The sequence below is a fragment of the Bombina bombina genome, chromosome 1 (genome assembly GCF_027579735.1).
Source record: "Bombina bombina isolate aBomBom1 chromosome 1, aBomBom1.pri, whole genome shotgun sequence".
NCBI classification, from domain to species: Eukaryota; Metazoa; Chordata; class Amphibia; order Anura; family Bombinatoridae; genus Bombina; species Bombina bombina.
In genome coordinates, this window is record NC_069499.1 from 187,516,862 (window position 1) to 187,536,529 (window position 19,668).

General features: G+C 39.9%; 1 protein-coding gene across 5 annotated transcripts in view; it reads left to right on the top strand.

The window, feature by feature from the left end:
- Positions 1–19,668, top strand: part of RBM25 (RNA binding motif protein 25) — a 183,911-nt gene that overhangs the window by 138,570 nt on the left and 25,673 nt on the right. For all 5 annotated transcript variants that reach the window (XM_053697780.1, XM_053697778.1, XM_053697776.1 and 2 more), the window contains one exon: positions 3,143–3,470. In XM_053697780.1, coding sequence (XP_053553755.1) covers positions 3,143–3,470 — 328 coding nt within the window. The remainder of the gene's footprint in view (positions 1–3,142; positions 3,471–19,668) is intronic.

Genomic DNA, 19,668 nt, shown 5'->3' on the forward strand with positions numbered 1-19,668 from the left:
GAAGGTGTGGGATCGGCGATCCAGTGTTTCAGAAGAAGGTGAGCATTTGTAAAATCCCGTGCAATGTAAACTTTCATGAATGAAAGTGCCCCCGTTTTTAATATATATATATTTTTTTTAAATGGGCACTTTATCAGGAAAGTTGACATTCACTTTAATCCGAATAAACCTAAAAAGAAACAGGTTGTTAAACCGCAAACTACTTGTTTTCTTGAAAAATGAGCACTTAGAAATTCTGAGCATTGCCACCTCTTACAGCTAAATTAGGGAGCAAGCATTCGGTCTCTTCTGCTCATGGGCAGAAGCGGACTTCCTGTCTAGCATTCTCTAATTAGTAAACCAGCTCATGCTACTCTAGAAGATTTGATCTCAATCTAGCTATACCTTGCTTTAGAGATCACCCACCCCTTTGTAGGGCTGTGACTGGAAGTAATGGACTTTCACAAATTAAGTAACAAGGTAAAATCCTTTTAAAAGTGTTAAAACATATTGCAATGTTTCTATTAAATATAAACCACTGTATAATACAATAATGAAACGGACCTTTTTTTTATTTCCCTTTAAATGCAAATGAAAATAGTTTAATGACCCTTTTAAAAAGTAGGCAATTAAAGGTACAGTTAACACTAGAAATGTTGTTGTTGTTTATAATGATAGATAATCCCTTTATTACCCATTCCCCAGTTTTGCATAACTAACACAGTTTTAATAATACACTTTTTATCTCTGTTTACCTTGTATCTAAGCCTCTGCAAACTGCCCCTTTTTTCAGTTCTTTTGACAGACTTGAATTTTAGCTAATCAGAGCTCACTCCTAGGTAAATTCATGTCCGTGAGCTCAATGTTATCTATAGGAAACACATGGACTAATGCCCTCTAGTGGGGAAAAACTTAACAGTAGAGGCGGCCTTCAAGGTCTAAGAAATTAACATATGAACCTCCTAGGTTTAGCTTTCAACTAAGAATACCATGAGAACAAAGCAAAATTGGTGATAAAAGTAAATTAGAAAGTTGTTTAAAATGATATGCCCTATTTGAATCATGAACATTTTTTTTAGACTGTCCCTTTAATGTATGATATAAATCAGTACACAGAGCGCCTCCTAAAAGGCTAAGACACTAGTAGTGACTAGATTATTTAAATAAAAAATATATTGAAATTCTATAGGGGTATATAAAATATTTTATAAGCTACTTATAGCTAAAATATACAAACAAGATACAAAAGTAGATCCACTTAAAATTAACAATAAAATATGCATATATCTATATAAAAAACAATACAATTGTGGTTAAAAACCACAACAAAATACAATCTTAATCACAAAATAAATTACAATAAAACAGCTGTTAACTGATAAGCTGGTTGATGGTTGGATAAAAAATATAAATATATAAAAACATCAATTTACTGAGTAGGTGTCCATAAATATGTAGGACCCAAACTTTAAATTCTTTCCAGAGAGTGAATGTCCAATATGAAGATTCTATTTTAAAACAATTATCCTTATATATCTCTCGATAAACGGTGAAATGATGAAGTGTGTAAAAAAGAAAAATGTAGTGGTTTTCAAATCAAATGTCAAAAATTATTGTGAATATCCAAAAAATCCTGAAAAGATGATGTGACGAAGTGGGCGTGAATAATCAAAAATGTGTGTACACAAAAATGAAAAAAGAAAAAATGTGAAAAAATAATCCAAATGAATATTTAGGATGTGCTAAAGTGAATAACACACTTATAAAGTGACCCTTATGTGAATACAAGATGTGAAGAGATGCTCCTAAAAAGTTTTTCCTGTGTGTAAACAATGAAAAAATACAGAAATGGATCCTATGTCTCAGGGATCAATTCATTCAAAGATATATCTGTAATAAAACAAAGTGCCAAACTGCTATTCAAACTTAGTCAGTAATTGAAAAGAAGCTTACCATATATGTCAACGCGTTTCGGCCCTAAGAACTGGGCCTTTATCATAGTCTTGATAAAGGCCCAGTTCTTAGGGCCGAAACGCGTTGACATGTATGGTAAGCTTCTTTTCAATTACTGACTAAGTTTGAATAGCAGTTTTGCACTATGTTATATTTGTTTTATTACAGGTATATCTTTGAATGAATTGATCCCTGAGACATAGGATCCATTTCTGCATTTTTTCATCGTTTACACACAGGAATAACTTTTTAGGAGCATCTCTTCACATCTTGTATTCACATAAGGGTCACTTTATAAGTGTGTTATTCACTTTAACACATCCTAAATATTCATTTGGATTATTTTTTCTTTTTTCATTTTTGTGTACACAAATTTTTGATTATTCACGCCCACTTAATCACATCATCTTTTCAGGATTTTTTGGATATTCACAATAATTTTTGACATTTGATTTGAAAACCACTACATTTTTCTTTTTTACACACTTAATCATTTCACCGTTTATCGAGGGATATATAAGGATAATTGTTTTAAAATAGAATCTTCATATTGGACATTCACTCTCTGGAAAGAATTTAAAGTTTGGGACCTACATATTTATGGACACCTACTCAGTAAATTGATGTTTTTATATATTTATATTTTTTATCCAACCATCAACCAGCTTATCAGTTAACAGCTGTTTTATTGTAATTTATTTTGTGATTAAGATTGTATTTTGTTGTGGTTTTTAACCACAATTGTATTGTTTTTTTATATAGATATATGCATATTTTATTGTTAATTTTAAGTGGATCCACTTTTGTATCTTGTTTGTATATTTTAGCTATAAGTAGCTTATAAAATATTTTATATACCCCTATAGAATTTCAATATATTTTTTATTTAAATAATCTTGTCACTACTAGTGTCTTAGCCTTTTAGGAGGCGCTCTGTGTATTTATTTTTAGCACTACATTCACCTTTTTGGGGGCGCTGGTACCCACAATACTAGGAGCTACAGACACAAGGTTGAGCGCTGTCAGATTTTAACAGATTAGTATGATATAAATCAGTTGAGCTTCTAAAAAAATGTAAACTTGACAATGCTGCAGCGTCAACTCTTCTATTTTTAATTTAGTTTACTCTCTTGTATTTTGTTAAACTGGGCATACTAGTATGGTAATAGAATGCTGTTTTTCTAATTATGTAAATTTTTTTCAATTATAGATGGAAGAAGAGGAAGAACGGCGCCGACAACCTCCACCTATTAAACCACAACAGCCCGAGTCAGAGGAAGAAGAAGAAAAAGATATAAAGGAAGAGAAAGAGGAGGAACTTCTTGAAGAGGAAGAAGAGCCTGAACCAAGGCCTTGTCTTAAACCCACTTTACGGCCTATAAGCTCTGCTCCATCTGTTTCATCTGCTAGTGGAAACGCCACCCCCAATTCACCAGGAGATGAGTCGCCTTGTGGCATTATTATCCCACATGAGAATTCACCAGAGCAACAGCCACAGGAAGAATACAGGCCGAAAATAGGACTAAGTCTTAAGTTAGGTGAGTATGCAAGAGTGTACTTGTGATTAAAGGGACAGTCAACTCCAAAAATGTTATTAAAAAAATATAGATAATCCCTTTTCTTTCTAATGACACGGTGAATCCACGGATCATCATTAATTACTGTTGGGAATATCACTCCTGGCCAGCAGTAGGAGGCAAAGAGCACTTCAGCAAAGCTGTTAAGTATCACTTCCCTTCCCACAAACCCCAGTCATTCTCTTTGCCTGAGTTGCAATGAGGTGGTAAAGTTTAGGTGTCTGATAGAAATTTCTTCAATCAAGATTTTATTATTTTAAAGCAGAGTAGGTTTACTCTGATCTTTCCTGGGGTCTAGCTGTAGTCCACATCAGTCTCTTCAGTAGAGCAGTGGTGGCTTTTAAGCACTTGGGAACTTGTGGGGTACAATCCCCACTGCGTCTCTCAAACAGGTTTCTTTCATGTAATTGGCAAGAGTCCATGAGCTAGTGACGTATGGGATATACAATCCTACCAGGAGGGGCAAAGTTTCCCAAACCTCAAAATGCCTATAAATACACCCCTCACCACACCCACAATTCAGTTTTACAAACTTTGCCTCCTATGGAGGTGGTGAAGTAAGTTTGTTGTTGAAGCCAGATTCCTCTCTGAGTACAGCGAATGTCAGAGGGTCGTGAAGGGAGTATCACTTATTTGAATACGATTATTTCCCTAACGGGGGTCTATTTCATAGGTTCTCTGTTATCGGTCGTAGAGATTCATCTCCTACCTCCCTTTTCAGATCGACGATATACTCTCAATTTACCATTACCTCTACTAATAACTGTTTTAGTACTGGTTTGGCTATCTGCTATATGTGGATGGGTGTCTTTTGGTAAGTATGTTTTCATTACTTAAGACACTCTCAGCTATGGTTTGGCACTTTATGCATTTATATAAAGTTCTAAATATATATATATTGTACTTATATTTGCCATGAGTCAGGTTCATGTATTTCCTTCTGCAGACTGTCAGTTTCGTATTTGGGGAATGTAAACATTTTAAGAAATGTATTTCTTACCTGGGGTTTAGTCTTTTTTTCAATTGACTACTTCTTGCAATTGCGGGTATTAGGCCCGCGGGTGCGTCAAATGCTAAACTTTATTGCGTCATTGTTGGCGCAGAATTTTATTTTGGCGCGAAAAATAAGTTTATGACGCAGCTTCGTCATTTCTGGCGTCATACATGATGCCGAGAGCTTTCACCCGGCGGCGTCATTAGTGACGCAAGTGTGTCATTTCCGGTTATTTCCGTTGTGCGTCATACTTGGCGCCAAACTTTTTCATTGTTTCAATACCCCTTGTATGTTTGCCTCTTGCTTTTTGCTATCAGAGGCCTATGCTATTGAATTTTTCCCATTCCTGAAACTGTCATATAAGGAAATAGATAATTTTGATTTATATGTTGTTTTTTCTCTTACATTGTGCAAGATGTCCCAATCTGATTGTGTCTCAGAAGTTTCTGCTGGAACATCGCTACCTGACATCGGTTCTACCAAAGTTAAGTGCATTTGTTGTTAAATTGTAGAAATTATTCCACTGAATGTCATTTGTAATAGTTGTCATGATAAACTTTTACATGCAGATAGTGTTTCCATCAGTAATAGTACATTGCCAGTTGCAGTTCCTTCAACTTCTAATGTGCATGATATACCTGTAAATTTTAAAGAATTTGTTTCTGATTCTATTATGAAGGCTTTGTCTGCATTTCCACCTTCTAATAAACGTAAAAGGTCTTTTAAAATTTCTCATTTAGCTGATGAAATTTCAAATGACCAACAACATAATAATTTATCCTCTTCTGATGAGGATCTATCTGAGACAGAAGATCCTTCCTCAGACATTGACACAGACAAATCTTATTTAAATAGAGTATATGCGTTCTTTATTAAAAGAAGTGTTGGCTATTGAGGTAACCAGTCCTATTGACGTTCAGTCTAATAAACGTTTAAATGCTGTTTTTAAACCTCCTGTGGTTTCTCCAGGAGTTTTCCCATTCCTGAGACTATTTCGGATATGATTTCTAGGGAATGGAATAAGGTTTAAAAAATTGTATCCTTTACCAGCAAAATCTATAGAGTTTTGGGGAAAAAAATCCCCAAAGTTGACGGGGCTATTTCTACTCTTGCTAAACGTACCACTATTCCTATGGAAGATAGCACTTCCTTTAAGGATCCTTTAGATAGGAAGCTTGAATCTTATCTAAGGAAGGCCTATTTATATTCAGGTCATCTTCTCAGACCTGCTATTTCTTTGGCTGATGTTGCGGCTGCATCAACTTTCTGGTTGGAAAATTTAGTGCAACATGAATTGGATTCTAACATATCTAGCATTATTCGCTTACTGCAACATGCTAATCATTTTATTTGTGATGCCATTTTTGATATCAAAATTGATGTTAGATCCATGTCTTTAGCTATATTAGCTAGAAGAGCTTTGTGGCTTAAGTCTTGGAATGCTGGTATGACATCTAAATCTAGATTACTATCTTTCTTTCCAAGGTAATAATTTATTTGGTTCTCAGTTGGATTCTATTATTTCAACTATCACTGGGGGAAAAGGAGTTTTCTCTTGTTAAGTGTATCCAGTCCACGGATCATCCATTACTTGTGGGATATTCTCCTTCCCAACAGGAAGTTGCAAGAGGATCACCCACAGCAGAGCTGCTATATAGCTCCTCCCCTCACTGCCATATCCAGTCATTCTCTTGCAACTCTCAACTAAGATGGAGGTCGTAAGAGGACTGTGGTGTTTTATACTTAGTTTATTTCTTCAATCAAAAGTTTGTTATTTCTTTCATGTAATTAACAAGAGTCCATGAGCTAGTGACGTATGGGATATACATTCCTACCAGGAGGGGCAAAGTTTCCCAAACCTTAAAATGCCTATAAATACACCCCTCACCACACCCACAAATCAGTTTTTACAAACTTTGCCTCCAAGGGAGGTGGTGAAGTAAGTTTGTGCTAGATTCTACGTTGATATGCGCTCCGCAGCAAGTTGGAGCCCGGTTTTCCTCTCAGCGTGCAGTGAATGTCAGAGGGATGTGAGGAGAGTATTGCCTATTGAATGCAGTGATCTCCTTCTACGGGGTCTATTTCATAAGGTTCTCTGTTATCGGTCGTAGAGATTCATCTCTTACCTCCCTTTTCAGATCGACGATATACTCTTATATTTACCATTTCCTCTACTGATTCTCGTTTCAGTACTGGTTTGGCTTTCTACAAACATGTAGATGAGTGTCCTGGGGTAAGTAAGTCTTATTTTCTGTGACACTCTAAGCTATGGTTGGGCACTTTTTTTATAAAATTCTAAATATATGTATTCAAACATTTATTTGCCTTGACTCAGAATGTTCAACTTTCCTTATTTCCAGACAGTCAGTTTCATATTTGGGATTATGCTTTAATTATCATATTTTTCTTACCTCAAAAATTTGACTTTTTTCCCTGTGGGCTGTTAGGCTCGCGGGGGCTGAAAATGCTTCATTTTATTGCGTCATTCTTGGCGCGGACGTTTTTGGCGCAAAAATTCATTTCCGTTTCCGGCGTCATACGTGTCGCCGGAAGTTGCGTCATTTTTTTTACGTTATTTTGCGCCAAAGATGTCGGCGTTCCGGATGTGGCGTCATTTTTGGCGCCAAAAGCATTTAGGCGCCAAATAATGTGGGCGTCTTATTTGGCGCCAAAAAATATGGGCGTCGCTTTTGTCTCCACATTATTTCAGTCTCATTTTTCATTTGCTTCTGGTTGCTAGAAGCTTGATGTTTGGCATTTTTTTCCCATTCCTGAAACTGTCTTATAAGGAATTTGATCTATTTTGCTTTATATGTTGTTTTTTCTCTTACATATTGCAAGATGTCTCACGTTGCATCTGAGCCAGAAGATACTACAGGAAAACCTCTGCCTGCTGGATCTACCAAAGCTAAGTGTATCTGCTGTAAACTTTTGGTAGCTATTCCTCCAGCTGTTGTTTGTATTAAATGTCATGACAAACTTGTTAATGCAGATAATATTTCCTTTAGTGATGTACCATTGCCTGTTGCAGTTCCCTCAACATCTAAGGTGCAGAATGTTCCTGATAACATAAGAGATTTTGTTTCTGAATCCATAAAGAAGGCTTTGTCTGTTATTTCTCCTTCTAGTAAACGTAAAAAGTCTTTTAAATCTTCTCTCTCTACAGATGAATTTTTAAATGAACACCATCATTCTGATTCTTTGGACTCTTCTGGTTCAGAGGATTCTGTCTCAGAGATTGATGCTGATAAATCTTCATATTTATTTAAGATGGAATTTATTCGCTCTTTACTTAAAGAAGTACTAATTGCTTTAGAAATAGAGGATTCTAGTCCTCTTGATACTAATTCTATACGTTTGGATAAGGTTTTTAAAGCTCCTGCGGTTATTCCAGAAGTCTTTCCTGTTCCTAATGCTATTTCTGCAGTAATTGCTAAGGAATGGGATAGATTGGGTAATTCATTTACTCCTTCTAAACGTTTTAAGCAATTATATCCTGTTCCGCCTGACAGATTAGAATTTTGGGACAAAATCCCTAAAGTTGATGGGGCTATTTCTACCCTTGCTAAACGTACTACCATTCCTACATCAGATGGTACCTCGTTTAAGGATCCTTTAGATAGAAAAATTGAATCTTTTCTAAGAAAAGCTTATCTATGTTCAGGTAATCTTCTTAGACCTGCTATATCATTGGCTGATGTTGCTGCAGCTTCAACTTTTTGGTTGGAAACTCTAGCGCAACAAGTAACAAATCGTGATTCTCATGATATTATTATTCTTCTCCAGCATGCTAATAATTTCATCTGTGATGCCATTTTTGATATTATTAGAGTTGATGTTAGATTTATGTCTCTGGCTATCTTAGCCAGAAGAGCTTTATGGCTTAAGACTTGGAATGCTGATATGGCTTCTAAATCAACTCTACTTTCCATTTCTTTCCAGGGAAACAAATTATTTGGTTCTCAGTTGGATTCTATTATTTCAACTGTTACTGGTGGGAAAGGAACTTTTTTACCACAGGATAAAAAGTCTAAAGGTAAAAACAGGGCTAACAATCGTTTTCGTTCCTTTCGTTTCAACAAAGAACAAAAGCCTGATCCTTCGTCCTCAGGAGCAGTTTCAGTTTGGAAACCATCTCCAGTCTGGAATAAATCCAAGCCTGCTAGAAAGGCAAAGCCTGCTTCTAAGTTCACATGAAGGTACGGCCCTCATTCCAGTTCAGCTGGTAGGGGGCAGGTTACGTTTTTTCAAAGAAATTTGGATCAGTTCTGTTCACAATCTTTGGATTCAGAACATTGTTTCAGAAGGGTACAGAATTGGTTTCAAGATGAGACCTCCTGCAAAGAGATTTTTTCTTTCCCATGTCCCAGTAAATCCAGTGAAAGCTCAAGCATTTCTGAATTGTGTTTCAGATCTAGAGTTGGCTGGAGTAATTATGCCAGTTCCAGTTCCGGAACAGGGGATGGGGTTTTATTCAAATCTCTTCATTGTACCAAAGAAGGAGAATTCCTTCAGACCAGTTCTGGATCTAAAATTATTGAATCGTTATGTAAGGATACCAACGTTCAAGATGGTAACTGTAAGGACTATATTGCCTTTTGTTCAGCAAGGGAATTATATGTCCACAATAGATTTACAGGATGCATATCTGCATATTCCGATTCATCCAGATCATTATCAGTTCCTGAGATTCTCTTTTCTAGACAAGCATTACCAATTTGTGGCTCTACCGTTTGGCCTTGCTACAGCTCCAAGAATTTTCACAAAGATTCTCGGTGCCCTTCTGTCTGTAATCAGAGAACAGGGTATTGTGGTATTTCCTTATTTGGACGATATCTTGGTACTTGCTCCGTCTTTACATTTAGCAGAGTCTCATACGAATCGACTTGTGTTGTTTCTTCAAGATCATGGTTGGAGGATCAATTTACCAAAAAGTTCTTTGATTCCTCAAACAAGGGTAACCTTTCTGGGTTTCCAGATAGATTCAGTGTCCATGACTTTGTCTTTAACAGACAAGAGACGTCTAAAATTGATTACAGCCTGTCGAAACCTTCAGTCTCAATCATTCCCTTCGGTAGCCTTATGCATGGAAATTCTAGGTCTTATGACTGCTGCATCGGACGCGATCCCCTTTGCTCGTTTTCACATGCGACCTCTTCAGCTCTGTATGCTGAACCAATGGTGCAGGGATTACACGAAGATATATCAATTAATATCTTTAAAACCGATTGTTCGGCACTCTCTAACGTGGTGGACAGATCACCATCGTTTAATTCAGGGGGCTTCTTTTGTTCTTCCGACCTGGACTGTAATTTCAACAGATGCAAGTCTCACAGGTTGGGGAGCTGTGTGGGGATCTCTGACGGCACAAGGAGTTTGGGAATCTCAGGAGGTGAGATTACCGATCAATATCTTGGAACTCCGTGCAGTTTTCAGAGCTCTTCAGTTTTGGCCTCTTCTGAAGAGAGAATCGTTCATTTGTTTTCAGACAGACAATGTCACAACTGTGGCATACATCAATCATCAAGGAGGGACTCACAGTCCTCTGGCTATGAAAGAAGTATCTCGAATTTTGGTTTGGGCGGAATCCAGCTCCTGTCTAATCTCTGCGGTTCATATCCCAGGTGTAGACAATTGGGAAGCGGATTATCTCAGTCGCCAAACGTTGCATCCGGGCGAATGGTCTCTTCACCCAGAGGTATTTCTTCAGATTGTTCAAATGTGGGGGCTCCCAGAGATAGATCTGATGGCCTCTCATCTAAACAAGAAACTTCCCAGGTATCTGTCCAGATCCCGGGATCCTCAGGCGGAGGCAGTGGATGCATTATCACTTCCTTGGAAGTATCATCCTGCCTATATCTTTCCGCCTCTAGTTCTTCTTCCAAGACTAATCTCCAAGATTCTGAGGGAATGCTCGTTTGTTCTGCTAATAGCTCCGGCATGGCCTCACAGGTTTTGGTATGCGGATCTTGTCCGGGTGGCATCTTGCCAACCATGGACTCTTCCGTTAAGACCAGACCTTCTGTCTCAAGGTCCTTTTTTCCATCCGGATCTGAAATCCTTAAATTTAAAGGTATGGAGATTGAACGCTTGATTCTTGGTCATAGAGGTTTCTCTGACTCCGTGATTAATACTATGTTACAGGCTCGTAAATCTGTATCTCGAGAGATATATTATAGAGTCTGGAAGACTTATATTTCTTGGTGTCTTTCTCATCATTTTTCTTGGCATTCTTTTAGAATACCGAGAATTTTACAGTTTCTTCAGGATGGTTTAGATAAGGGTTTGTCCGCGAGTTCTTTGAAAGGACAAATCTCCGCTCTTTCTGTTCTTTTTCACAGAAAGATTGCTATTCTTCCTGATATTCATTGTTTTGTACAAGCTTTGGTTCGTATAAAACCTGTCATTAAGTCAATTTCTCCTCCATGGAGTTTGAATTTGGTTTTGGGAGCTCTTCAAGCTCCTCCGTTTGAACCTATGCATTCATTGGACATTAAATTACTTTCTTGGAAAGTTTTGTTCCTTTTGGCCATCTCTTCTGCTAGAAGAGTTTCTGAATTATCTGCTCTTTCGTGTGAGTCTCCTTTTCTGATTTTTCATCAGGATAAGGCGGTGTTGCGAACTTCTTTTGAATTTTTACCTAAAGTTGTGAATTCCAACAACATTAGTAGAGAAATTGTGGTTCCTTCATTATGTCCTAATCCTAAGAATTCTAAGGAGACATCGTTGCATTCTTTGGATGTTGTTAGAGCTTTGAAATATTATGTTGAAGCTACGAAATCTTTCTGTAAGACTTCTAGTCTATTTGTTATCTTTTCCGGTTCTAGGAAAGGCCAGAAAGCTTCTGCCATTTCTTTGGCATCTTGGTTGAAATCTTTAATTCATCTTGCCTATGTTGAGTCGGGTAAAATTCCGCCTCAGAGAATTACAGCTCATTCTACTAGGTCAGTATCTACTTCCTGGGCGTTTAGGAATGAAGCTTCGGTTGACCAGATCTGCAAAGCAGCAACTTGGTCCTCTTTGCATACTTTTACTAAATTCTACCATTTTGATGTATTTTCTTCTTCTGAAGCAGTTTTTGGTAGAAAAGTTCTTCAGGCAGCGGTTTCAGTTTGAATCTTCTGCTTATGTTTTTTGTTAAACTTTATTTTGGGTGTGGATTATTTTCAGCAGGAATTGGCTGTCTTTATTTTATCCCTCCCTCTCTAGTGACTCTTGTGTGGAAAGATCCACATCTTGGGTAGTCATTATCCCATACGTCACTAGCTCATGGACTCTTGTTAATTACATGAAAGAAAACATAATTTATGTAAGAACTTACCTGATAAATTCATTTCTTTCATATTAACAAGAGTCCATGAGGCCCACCCTTTTTTGTGGTGGTTATGATTTTTTTTGTATAAAGCACAATTATTCCAATTCCTTATTTTATATGCTTCGCACTTTTTTTCTTATCACCCCACTTCTTGGCTATTCGTTAAACTGATTTGTGGGTGTGGTGAGGGGTGTATTTATAGGCATTTTAAGGTTTGGGAAACTTTGCCCCTCCTGGTAGGAATGTATATCCCATACGTCACTAGCTCATGGACTCTTGTTAATATGAAAGAAATGAATTTATCAGGTAAGTTCTTACATAAATTATGTTTTTTAAATGGTACCGGAGTGTACTGTTTATCTCAGGCAGTATTTAGAAGAAGAATCTGCCTGCGTTTTCTATGATCTTAGCAGAAGTAACTAAGATCCTTTGCTGTTCTCACATATTCTGAGGAGTGAGGTAACTTCAGAGGGGGAATAGCGTGCAGGTTTTCCTGCAATAAGGTATGTGCAGTTAAAATATTTTTCTAGGGATGGAATTTGCTAGAAAATGCTGCTGATACCGAAGTAATGTAAGTAAAGCCTTAAATGCAGTGATAGTGACTGGTATCAGGCTTATTAATAGAGATACATACATTTATAAAAGTGTATTTTAAAACGTTTGCTGGCATGTTTAATCGTTTTTTACATATGTTTGGAGATAAAACTTATTGGGGCCTAGTTTTTTCCACATGGCTGGCTTGAATTTTGCCTAGAAACAGTTCCCTGAGGCTTCCCATTGTTGTAATGAGTGGGAGGGGCCTATTTTGGCATTTTTTTGCACAGCAAAAATTACAGACAGACATCCAGCTTCTTCCTGCATGATCCAGGACTTCTCTGAAGGGCTCAAAAGGCTTCAAAAGTCGTATTGAGGGAGGTAAAAAGCCACAGTAGAGCTGTGGCAGTTGTGACTGTTTAAAAAACGTTTTTGTCATTTGTTATTCCGTTTTTGGTATTAAGGGGTTAATCATCCATTTGCAAGTGGGTGCAATGCTCTACTAACTTATTACATACACTGTAAAAATTTCGTTAGTGTAACTGCATTTTTTCACTGTTATTTCAAAATTTGGGAAAATTTGTGTTTCTTAAAGGCGCAGTAACGTTTTTTTATATTGCCCCCATAGGAGAATGTGTACTAAATGTATTGATTTCACCTTAAACAGTAAAGATCAGTCTTTATCTATAAAAGAATTATCACCAGAGGGTTCTGTCGAGGGGGAAGTTATGCCGACTAACTCTCTCCACGTGTCAGACCCTTCGCCTCCCGCTCAGGGGACGCACGCTAATATGGCTCCAATTACATCAGGGACGCCCATAGCGATTACCTTGCAGGACATGGCTGCAATCATGAATAATACCCTGTCAGAGGTATTATCCAGATTGCCTGAATTAAGAGGCAAGCGCGATAGCTCTGGGGTTAGGAGAGATACAGAGCGCGTAAATGCTGTTAGAGCCATGTCTGATACTGCGTCACAGTATGCAGAACATGAGGACGGAGAGCTTCAGTCTGTGGGTGACATCTCTGACTCGGGGAAACCTGATTCAGAGATTTCTAGTTTTAAATTTAAGCTTGAGAACCTCTGTGTATTGCTTGGGGAGGTATTAGCTGCTCTGAATGACTGTAACACAGTTGCAATTCCAGAGAAATTGTGTAGGCTGGATAGATACTATGCGGTGCCGGTGTGTACTGACGTTTTTCCTATACCTAAAAGGCTTACAGAAATTATTAGCAAGGAGTGGGATAGACCCGGTGTGCCCTTTTCCCCACCTCCTATATTTAGAAAAATGTTTCCAATAGACGCCACTACACGGGACTTATGGCAGATGGTCCCTAAGGTGGAGGGAGCAGTTTCTACTTTAGCAAAGCGTACCGCTATCCCGGTTGAGGACAGTTGTACTTTTTCAGATCCAGTGGATAAAAAATTGGAGGGTTACCTTAAGAAAATGTTTATTCAACAAGGTTTTATTTTACAGCCCCTTGCATGCATTGCGCCTGTCACTGCTGCGGCGGCATTCTGGTTTGAGGCCCTGGAAGAGGCCATCCAGACAGCTCCATTGAATGAAATTATTGGCAAGCTTAGAACGCTTAAGCTAGCTAACTCATTTGTTTCTGATGCCATTGTTCATTTGACTAAACTAACGGATTCCGGATTCGCCATCCAGGCGCGTAGGGCTCTATGGCTTAAATCCTGGTCAGCTGACGTGACTTCAAAGTCTAAATTACTCAACATTCCTTTCAAGGGGCAGACCTTATTCGGGCCTGGCTTGTAGGAAATTATTGCTGACATTACTGGAGGCAAGAGTCATACCCTTCCTCAGGACAGGGCCAAATCAAAAGCCAAACTGTCTAATTTTCGTGCCTTTCGAAATTTCAAGGCAGGAGCAGCATCAACTTCCTCCGCTTCAAAACAAGAGGGAACTGTTGCTCATTCCAGACAGGCCTGGAAACCTAACCAGTCCTGGAACAAGGGCAAGCAGGCCAGGAAGCCTGCTGCTGTCCCCAAGACAGCATGAAGGAACGGCCCCCTATCCGGAAACGGATCTAGTGGGGGGCAGACTTTCTCTCTTCGCCCAGGCGTGGGCAAGAGATGTTCAGGATCCCTGGGCGTTGGAGATCATATCTCAGGGATATCTTCTGGACTTCAAAGCTTCTCCTCCACAAGGGAGATTTCATCTTTCAAGGTTATCATCAAACCAGATAAAGAAAGAGGCATTCCTAAGCTGTGTGCAAGACCTCCTAGTAATGGGAGTGATCCATCCAGTTCCACGGACGGAACAAGGACAGGTATTTTATTCAAATCTGTTTGTGGTTCCCAAGAAAGAGGGAACCTTCAGACCAATCTTGGATCTAAAGATCTTAAACAAATTCCTCAGAGTTCCATCATTCAAAATGGAAACTATTCGGACCATCCTACCCATGATCCAAGAGGGTCAGTACATGACCACAGTGGACTTAAAGGATGCCTACCTTCACATACCGATTCACAAAGATCATCATCGGTTCCTAATGTTTGCCTTTCTAGACAGGCATTACCAATTTGTAGCTCTTCCCTTCGGGTTGGCCACTGCCCCGAGAATTTTTACAAAGGTTCTGGGCTCACTTCTGGCGGTTCTAAGACCGCGAGGCATAGCGGTGGCTCCGTATCTAGACGACATCCTGATACAGACGTCAAGCTTTCAAATTGCCAAGTCTCATACAGAGATAGTTCTGGCATTTCTGAGGTCGCATGGGTGAAAAGTGAACGTGGAAAAGAGTTCTCTATCACCACTCACAAGAGTCTCCTTCCATAGATTCTGTAGAGATGAAAATTTACCTGACTGAGTCCAGGTTATCAAAACTTCTAAATGCTTGCCGTGTCCTTCATTCCATTCCACGCCCGTCAGTGGCTCAGTGCATGGAAGTAATCGGCTTAATGGTAGCGGCAATGGACATAGTGCCATTTGCGCGCCTGCATCTCAGACCGCTGCAATTATGCATGCTAAGTCAGTGGAATGGGGATTTCTCAGATTTGTCCCCTCTACTAAATCTGGATCAAGAGACCAGAGATTCTCTTCTCTGGTGGCTTTCTCGGGTCCATCTGTCCAAGGGTATGACCTTTCGCAGGCCAGATTGGACGATTGTGACAACAGATGCCAGCCTTCTAGGTTGGGGCGCAGTCTGGAACTCCCTGAAGGATCAGGGATCGTGGACTCAGGAGGAGAAACTGCTCCCAATAAATATTCTGGAGTTAAGAGCAATATTCAATTCTCTTCTAGCTTGGCCTCAGTTAGCAACACTGAGGTTCATCAGATTTCAGTCGGACAACATCACGACTGTGGCTTACATCAACCATCAAGGGGGAACCATGAGTTCCCTAGCGATGTTAGAAGTCTCAAAGATAATTCGCTGGGCAGAGTCTCACTCTTGCCACCTGTCAGTGATCCACATCCCAGGCGTAGAGAACTGGGAGGCGGATTTTCTAAGTCGTCAGTCTTTTCATCCGGGGGAGTGGGAACTCCATCCGGAGGTGTTTGCTCAACTGGCCCATCGTTGGGGCAAACCAGAACTGGATCTCATGGCGTCTCACCAGAACGCCAAGCTTCCTTGTTACGGATCCAGGTCCAGGGACCCGGGAGCAACGCTGATAGATGCTCTAGCAGCTCCTTGGTTCTTCAACCTGGCCTATGTGTTTCCACCGTTTCCTCTGCTCCCTTGACTGATTGCCAAAATCAAACAGGAGAGAGCATCAGTGATTCTGATAGCGCCTGCGTGGCCACGCAGGACCTGGTATGCAGACCTAGTGGACATGTCATCTCTTCCACCATGGACTCTGCCTCTGAGGCAGGACCTTCTAATACAAGGTCCTTTCAATCATCCAAATCTACTTTCTCTGAGACTGACTGCATGGAGATTGAACACTTGATTCTATCAAGGCGTGGCTTCTCCGAGTCAGTCATTGATACCTTAATACAGGCTCGGAAGCCTGTCACCAGGAAAATCTATCATGATATGGCGTAAATATCTTTATTGGTGTGAATCCAAGAGTTACTCATGGAGTAAGGTTAGGATTCCTAGGATATTGTCCTTTCTCCAAGAGGGTTTGGACAAAGGCTTATCAGCTAGTTCTTTAAAAGGACAGATCTCTGTTCTGTCTATTCTTTTGCTCAAGCGTCTGGCAGAAGTTCCAGAGGTCCAGGCATTTTGTCATGCTTTGGTTAGGATTAAGCCTGTGTTTAAAACTGTTGCTCCCCCGTGGAGCTTAAACTTGGTTCTTAAAATTCTCAGGGAGTTCCGTTTGAACCCCTTCATTCCATTGATATTAAGCTTTTATCTTGGAAAGTTCAGTTTTTGATGGCTATTTCCTCGGCTCGAAGAGTCTCTGAGTTATCTGCCTTACATTGTGATTCTCCTTATCCGATTTTTCATTCAGACAAGGTAGTTCTGCGTACCATACCTGGGTTTTTACCTAAGGTGGTTTCTAACAGGAATATCAATCAAGAGATTGTTGTTCCATCATTGTGTCCTAATCCTTCTTCAAAGAAGGAACGTCTTTTGCATAATCTGGACGTAGTCCGTGCCTTGAAGTTTTACTTACAGGCTACTAAAGATTTTCGTCAAACATCTGCCCTGTTTGTCGTTTACTCTGGACAGAGGAGAGGTCAAAAAGCTTCGGCAACCTCTCTCTCCTTTTGGCTTCGGAGCATAATATGCTTAGCCTATGAGACTGCTGGACAGCAGCCCCCTAAAAGGATTACAGCTCATTCTACTAGAGCTGTGGCTTCCACCTGTGCCTTTAAAAATGAGGCCTCTGTTGAACAGATTTGCAAGGCTGCGACTTGGTCTTCGCTTCACACCTTTTCAAAATTTTACAAATTTGACACTTTTGCTTCTTCGGAGGCTGTTTTTGGGAGAGGTTCTACAGGCAGTGGTTTCTTCCGTTTAAGTTCCTGCCTTGTCCCTCCCATCATCTGTGTACTTTAGCTTTGGTATTGGTATCCGACAAGTAATGGATGATCCGTGGACTGGATACACTTAACAAGAGAAAACATAATTTATGCTTACCTGATAAATTTATTTCTCTTGTAAGTGTATCCAGTCCACGGCCCGCCCTGTCCTTTTAAGGCAGGTCTAAATTTTAATTAAACTACAGTCACCACTGCACCCTATGGTTTCTCCTTTCTCGTCTTGTTTCGGTCGAATGACTGGATATGGCAGTGAGGGGAGGAGCTATATAGCAGCTCTGCTGTGGGTGATCCTCTTGCAACTTCCTGTTGGGAAGGAGAATATCCCACAAGTAATGGATGATCCGTGGACTGGATACACTACAAGAGAAATAAATTTATCAGGTAAGCATAAATTGTTTTTTTTTGCCTCAGGATAAAAAACCTAAGGGTAATTCTAAGGCTTCTAACCGTTTTCGTTCCTTTCGTCAGAATAAGGAACAAAAACTCAATCCTCCCCCCAAGCAATCTGCCTCCAATTGGAAGCCTTCCTCAAATTGGAATAAATCCAAGCCATTTAGGAAACCAAAGTCAGCCCCTAAGTCCGCATGAAGGTGCGGCCCTCATTCCAGCTCAGCTGGTAGGGGGCAGATTAAGGTTTTTTAAGGATTTTTGGATAAAATCTGTCCAAAATCATAGGAAACAGAGCATTGTCTCTCAAGGGTATTGAATAGGATTCAGAGTAAGACCTGTGAGATTTTTTTTCTCTCGCGCATCCCTGTAAATCCAGTAAAAGCTCAGGCTTTTCTGAAATGTGTTCAGGGAGTCTTCAGGGGTAATCATGCCAGTTCCTCCTCAGCAACAAGGTTTGGGGTTTTATTCAAACCTATTCATTGTACCAAAGAAAGAAAATTTGTTCAGACTAGTTCTGGATCTAAAAATTTTGAATTGTTATGTAAGAGTACCAACTTTCAAGATGGTGACTATATAAGGACTGTTCTGCCTTTTGTTCAGCGAGGACATTATATGTCCACAATAGACTTGCAGGATGCATACCTTCATATTCCGATTCATCCAGAACACTATCAGTTTCTGAGATTCTCTTTTCTAGACAAGCATTACCAATTTGTTGCTCTTCCATTTGGCCTCCAAGAATTTTTTCAAAGGTTCTGGGTGCCCTACTATCTAATCGGAGAATAGGGTATTGCGTTGGTTCCTTATTTGGACGATATCTTGGTACTAGCTCAGTCTTTACGTACTGCAGAATCTCATACGAATCAACTAGTGTTGTTTCTTCGGAAACATGGTTGGAGGATCAATTTACCAAAAAGTTTCTTGATTCCTCAGACAAGGGTCACCTTTTTAGGCTTCCAGATAGATTCAGTGTCCATGACTCTGTCTCTAACAGACAAGACATGTTTAAAATTGGTCGCAGCATGCCGGCACCTTCAGTCTGTCATTCCCTTCAGTGGCTATGTGCATGGAAGTTTTAGGTCTCATGACTGCAGCATCGAACGCGATCCCCTTTGCTCGTTTTCACATGAGACCTCTACAGCTTTGTATGCTGAATCAATGGTGCAGGGATTATACAAAGATATCACAATTAATATCCTTGAATCCCAATGTACGACACTCTGACATGGTGGATAGATCACCATTGTTTGGTTCAAGGGGCTTCTTTTGTTCGGCCAACCTAGACTGTGATCTCAACAGATGCGAGTCTTTCAGGTTGGGGAGCTGTTTGAGGATCTCTGACAGCACAAGGGGTTTGGAAATCTCAAGAGGCAAGATTACCAATAAATATTTTAGAACTCCGTGCAATTCTCAGGGCTTTTCAGTTCTGGCCTCTGCTAAAGAGAGAACCGTTCATTTGTTTTCAGACAGACAATATCACAACTGTGGCTTATGTCAATCATCAGGGTGGGACTCACAGTCCCCAAGCTATGAAAGAAGTATCTCTGATACTTGCTTGGGCGGAATACAGCTAATGTCTAATCTTTGCGGTGCATATCCCAGGTGTAGACAATTGGGAGGTGGATTATCTCAGCCGCCAGACTTTACATCCAGGGGAGTGGTCTCTCTATCCAGATGTTTTCTCAGATTGTTCAGATGTGGGGTCTTCCAGAGATATATCTCATGGCCTCTCATCTGAACAAGAAACTTCCCAGATATCTATCCAGGTCCATAGATGTTCAGGCGGAAGCAGTGGATGCGTTGACACTTCCTTGGTGTTATCATCCTGCTTACATCTTCCCGCCTCTAGCTCTCCTTTCAAGAGTGATCTCCAAAATCATCATGGAACAGTCTTTTGTGTTGCTGGTTGCTCCAGCATGGCCACACAGGTTTTGGTATGCGGATCTGGTCCAGTTGCCCGCCTTGGCCACTTCCGTT